General features: G+C 43.4%; 1 protein-coding gene across 1 annotated transcript in view; it reads right to left on the reverse strand.

The window, feature by feature from the left end:
* Positions 1 to 6,000, reverse strand: part of hip1rb (huntingtin interacting protein 1 related b) — a 72,590-nt gene that overhangs the window by 3,265 nt on the left and 63,325 nt on the right. The window contains 12 exon segments of the mRNA XM_020938307.2: positions 533 to 633; positions 820 to 882; positions 961 to 991; positions 2,228 to 2,286; positions 2,366 to 2,476; positions 2,780 to 2,916; positions 3,160 to 3,267; positions 3,350 to 3,436; positions 4,425 to 4,572; positions 4,741 to 4,935; positions 5,698 to 5,799; positions 5,896 to 6,000. The exon segment at positions 5,896 to 6,000 is cut by the window's right edge and continues 12 nt beyond it. Coding sequence (XP_020793966.2) covers positions 533 to 633; positions 820 to 882; positions 961 to 991; positions 2,228 to 2,286; positions 2,366 to 2,476; positions 2,780 to 2,916; positions 3,160 to 3,267; positions 3,350 to 3,436; positions 4,425 to 4,572; positions 4,741 to 4,935; positions 5,698 to 5,799; positions 5,896 to 6,000 — 1,247 coding nt within the window.

The raw sequence follows: 6,000 nt of genomic DNA on the forward strand, positions 1-6,000 counted from the left end.
AAATCATTGCTGTGATACTAAAAGTGTTTGTTAAACCACTTCTTGTGCAAAATTCATATGAAACACAAACATTTTAATCATCAAAACAGTGTAAAAATGTCAAATGTGTTGCATAAATGAGTTTCCTTTCACTCCACAAGCAACAAAACTGTAGCACTGTAACAAAATAATTTAGTAAAACACACATAAAATTACTCTTGGTGATATATAGATACAGTAGCCCACGATATCGATACTGTATAATCACATTAAACGATATCGATATTCCGATATTTTTGCACACCCTTATAAAATAACTTGTACTGTAGTTTAGACCTCCACAAATATGTTCTGAAAAAATAGGAATTTTATTAGATTATTAGTCCATATTTCACTTCTCTCAAATGTTAAAGCTCGTGTGGTAGTTTATAATGTGCACTCACAATGGGCCGTGTACGTGAGTGAACAGAATGATACTTCTGCACGTATACTGCATATACTACAAATCCCCCTCCCCCCCCTCCCATCCATGAGGGACCGCGGTGAGACTTACACCAGCTCAGTGGCTCCCCAGCCCACAGCCTTGGCCGCAGAGATCAGCCCCTCTGTCCAGCGCGAGTTACGGGCATAGAACTCTTTGATGGACGCTGCGCCCTGTACACACACAGATACACACAAACAGATACACACAGAGCATTAGACAGAGATAGAACTTTATTAATCCCAAAAGAAATTTCAATGCAGACGGGTGCTTTCATACAGACAACAGCATCCAGTCTTTTCAGGTTTATCATTAGCGACGTGCTTGAGATGAATGCAGGAGCAGACTGTAGGACTCACCCTGCCGCCCTCCACGATCTCCTTCTGCAGATCTGTGGAGGCCACCACCAGCATACGGATGGCCTGAGACACACAAGAGCGCTACATTACAACACTGCACACAAACACTTTGTTGGGATAAAGAAAGTGGAGCAAATGTACCTTCATCAAGTCTGTGCAGCTGTTCAGGATTCTGTAAAAAGAACATCCAAAGTGAAATTAGGTCATGTGGTCTGTTCTCCAAGCTCAGACTTCAGGTGACCGGTGTTTTTTCTGGTTATTGCTTAATGTAAATAAGTAACTTTTTTTTTACATTTTGTTTTGCTGATCTTAAACAACTTCAAAGAAATGTGTTCACTGACTTCCTGTTCAAAACAGAAGAACTGATCCTCTGCTGCTGGCCCCGCCTCTTCATTATGTCAGTGGATTTTTGTTTGCCATGATTTTATGAATTCTAATAGAACATATTTGTGTGCGTGCCCTTTATTCTTAAAATACCTGAAGTTGCTCCTTGCAGAGAAGGATTTGAATAAATACTATGTGCACATTTATATTATCGATTGATATATGATGGGCACCATTTTGAAAAAAGAGACTTCCTTTGTTAAAGCAAGATATCGCTTTGTTCTGTGTTGTATCTGTAAAATATCTGTGTATCTAAAAATCTCAACTATGTAGAGAGGGAGGACAGACATCTGAGCTCTCCAGCCTCAAACACAGGATAATAGAGCATTACTCTGTTGGGCGAATTAGTCTAAGTACCGTATTTTCCAGGCTATTAGTTGCTCTGGATTATAAGGCGCACTGTCATTAAATGGTCTATTTTCAAACTTTTTTCACAAATAAATTGATTTAAATGAAACCCAACAGTGTGATGGGTGAGTGGTTTTGTTTGTTTGTGGCGTTCACGGTGACTCTGGGCTTTGTTCAGTTGTGGTGTGTAGGGAGGGTGCTGTCTGGGACCAACGGATTGTCGGTGCGTGTTCGCAGTGACTCAGTTGTTCAGTTGTGTCTAGAAGTGGCACATCGCACTCGCTTTTTCGGTTTGTTCTTCCCTTCCGTTCCTCATCGGCGTGGAGTGATGAGTGTGTCTGTGGGTGTGTTTCGCTGCGCGGTCGCTGTCTGCTCCGTGTGTGTTTGTGTGTTCTGCGGGTGGTGCAGCTTTGTAGTTTACTGAAGTCGTGTTGGGACACCTGAGTGGATTCGTGTGTATAGGGCGCTCTGGATTGTGGGGAGCGCGGTCGTTTTTTGATGCAGTTAGAGGCTTAAGAGCGCGTCTAATAGCCCGAAAAATACGGTACTCCTGAGTAATCTAGTGATGAGGGAACACAGCTGTAACATGGTTAAAAGCTCATAAAAGCCCATTTGCATAATATGTCGACATGATTAGAAATGTGAAACAGACAGAATGTGTGTATGAGATCCTGACCTCTCATTGACCTCCAGTTTGACTCCTGTAGTGTCTTTTCTGGCCTGGTTCATCATTTCCTAAACAGACAGAGCAGTCCTTTAGACCAGAACTCTATAAAAGGTGTATTGTAGTGAGGTGACTGGCAGAAGGCCTCACATCGATCCTGCGCACTGCCTCCTCTATGGCCGCTGAGGTGGCAGCCATCTCTTTATCCACCAGGTCCCCCAGCTCGTCCTGCCGCACGTCCATCCCTTTGGGACGCAGCTCCTGTACAAACAAAACACCGATGTGATGTTTTTCCTCATCACAAACACACCTGGAGCTGTTTTTTCTTTCATTCACACACTCTGTTCCACCTTGTGATGTCATGTGGTCCAAATACTAAAATTATTTGGACAATTTTAACCCTGGAATTGCCCATCTCTACTGGACTAAAGGAAAAAGCTGTTACCTATAAAACTACCACTTCATGACATCACAAGGTGGAACAGAGTATTTTGAGCGCTGGAGCTGTAGACAGACTAATAATAAAGCAATAAATAGTCGATAGAACAGATGTGTCGTCCTCACCTGTCCTAAGTGCAGGATCTTCTGGATGATGAGGCGGACAGAGGCAGGGTCGGCTCTCTGCAGAGACACTTTGGCCTTCAGATCCTGGAGGTACTGCAGACTCTGAGTGGCACAGCTCCTGCAGTTCTCCGTCAGTCCTACAGGGAAAAACACATTTATGTAACACACCAAGAGTTGAACCTTACAGAAAACCTTTTCACGATATTAACTGATTTTAAAGATATGAATTAATACAAAATCAACAGATCCTTTTAGTGGTCAGATTAAACGAGCAGTGAAAATGCCTTTCATGTGTATTGTTTTTAAGATACATTGATTAATGATTAGGTCAGCATTCTTTATCTCCAGCCAGTCTACAGAGGATCTCTCTCTGCACTTACTGTCTGCGTGGTCGGTGGGGGCCATGTGCGCTGTGGCACTGCCGTTCACGATGGTGTCCGCAGTCAGGTGGGAGAACTGGGTCACTGCCCTGACCAGTGCTCCAGCATCTGTGCACATGGAACATCACACTAATGATTTATTCCACATTCAACTCAACACACAAGTGAAGAAGATGTGACAGAACTGTACCATTCATGTTTCTCATGTAATCTGAATGACCCTTCTTCAGGCTGTCGATGGAGCCGAGGGCCGCCTCCGCCCGACTGATGAGATAATCTGTTTAGAGCAGAGATAGTGTGACTTCAGTACACAGTATGGACACTATATATGAGTACACTATATATGTATGCAGAGTATGTATGCAGAGTATGTATGCAGAGTATATATGCAGAGTATATATGCAGAGTATATATGCAGAGTATGTATGCAGAGTATGTATGCAGAGTATGTATGCAGAGTATGTATGTATGCAGAGTATATAGAGTATGCAGAGTATGTATGCAGAGTATGTATGCAGAGTATGCAGAGTATGTATATGTATGCAGAGTATGCAGAGTATGCAGAGTATATATGCAGAGTATGCAGAGTATGCAGAGTATATGCAGAGTATGTATGCAGAGTATGTATGCAGAGTATGTATGCAGAGTATGTATGCAGAGTATATATGCAGAGTATATATGTATGCAGAGTATATATGCAGAGTATATGCAGAGTATATATGCAGAGTATATATGCAGAGTATGTATGCAGAGTATGTATGCAGAGTATGTATGCAGAGTATATATGCAGAGTATGTATGCAGAGTATGTATATGCAGAGTATGTATGCAGAGTATGTATGCAGAGTATGTATGCAGAGTATGTATGCAGAGTATATATGCAGAGTATATGTATATGTATGAGTATGTATGTATATGCAGAGTATATATGCAGAGTATATATGCAGAGTATGTATGCAGAGTATGCAGAGTATGTATGCAGAGTATGTATGCAGAGTATGTATGCAGAGTATGTATGCAGAGTATGTATGCAGAGTATGTATGCAGAGTATGTATGCAGAGTATGTATGCAGAGTATGTATGCAGAGTATGTATGCAGAGTATGCAGAGTATGTATGCAGAGTATGCAGAGTATGTATGCAGAGTATGTATGCAGAGTATGTATGCAGAGTATGTATGCAGAGTATGTATGCAGAGTATGTATGCAGAGTATGTATGCAGAGTATGTATGCAGAGTATGTATGCAGAGTATGAGTGGAAGTGGACCTGGGGAGCTGGTGCAGCGGATGTGCAGAGGGTCATCGATCTTGGCCACAGCGTCCTGGATGATGCTTTCAGCCTCACTCACAGTTCCCTGAAGCAGAGCAAACTGCTCCTCCAGCAGCTTCTGCTTCAGCTGCTCCTCCTGACTCGTCTGACCACAAACACAACACAATCACTATTTCAGATAGTCTCCCAAAATATCTGTGTCAAGGTAACACAGTCAGTAAAAGACTGGCCTCAAACACTGTGAGCACTCTTCAGTCAGTTCTATTACAATACAACAGCAGCAGCCGCAGCCGCAGCAGGTGCCATCACTCACCTTTTGGTGCAGTTTGCTCTGCAGCTCTCCCAGCTCCCTGCTGCTCCTCTCTTTCTCCTGCTGGAGTGAGGACTGCTGGAGCTGAGCAGACTGTCTGAGAGAGGACAGCTCTGCTTCCTTCTCACTCACAGAGCGCATCAGACGCTCTTTCTCTGCCTGCAGAGCCGACATGGAGCTGCTCATTTGTTCTGACGCCTGTAACACACACAGGGGCCAGTGTCAGTGTACAGCTCACACATGTACAAGAACTCACAAACTCATTAAGATCCAGCATCTTGTCCTGATGAAACAGAGCAGCGAGGCAGACGTCTACATAAGCAATTCAATGATAAAATCACATGGCACTGAACACAACACACACACACCAACTGAAAAAAGTGTAGAAGAGAAGCAGCAAGTGTCCGCAGCAGCCTTGTGTGTTTCCTGTTATAGTGGGTGTGTGATGTGAGAGGAGCTGACCTGGGAGAGTCCCTCTCCACATGTGTGAGCTACAAAAGCACCAGTGCTGGACCTACACAGTCAAGTCACAGTTATGTTCTTCTACAGCAGGTAGGCAGGGTCTTTTATATACAGCACACAATTGTGTAAAGAGATTTTCATGGGTTATGTTTACGGCACAGTTCTGCTGTGGGATTGTTTTAATCTGCTTTACACAATTTGAGCAAATGCAGTAGTAACTGAAACAGAAACATTACTTGCTTCTGATAAATGACGTTTTTAGTTAGCTGCTGTGGGATTTATAATTGTTGTTCAATGGTTGATTTTACTGTTGTGTTTTGGCAAATAAAACATTGCCTACTGGCAGATTTTTGTGGACCCCAGTTTTGTAATGTGGAAATATTTTGGCCCTCAGGGAAATTTAAATGGAGACCCCTGATCTAAATCTTTTATCTAAAGCCTGTCCAAACAGTGAGCTGAAGTGTGCACAGGGTTACAGGTGTCATGTCCCAGCCCCACCTGCTCTGTGTTCTGGAGAGATGACTTGATGCGCATCATCTCTGTCCTCTTCTCCTCCAGCTCCCTCCTCAGCTTCTCCATCTCAAACTTCTGTTCCTCCATCTGTACACACATATATACATACACAGATGAGACAATAGTACACTGTAGGTGTGCTCTGTGCACAACACTGTGAGTAACACTGCGAGTAACACTGACCCTCATGTCGGCCTCCTGTTTGATGCGGTCCATCTCGAAGGACAACTGCTGTTTGGTGCGCTCCACCTCCTCTTGAGTCTGCTGCGTCACTGACAGCATCTTCAC

Source organism: Boleophthalmus pectinirostris, unplaced genomic scaffold (assembly GCF_026225935.1).
Source record: "Boleophthalmus pectinirostris isolate CB_2022bp ecotype Guang Dong unplaced genomic scaffold, ASM2622593v1 HiC_scaffold_4, whole genome shotgun sequence".
Classification (NCBI taxonomy): domain Eukaryota; kingdom Metazoa; phylum Chordata; class Actinopteri; order Gobiiformes; family Gobiidae; genus Boleophthalmus; species Boleophthalmus pectinirostris.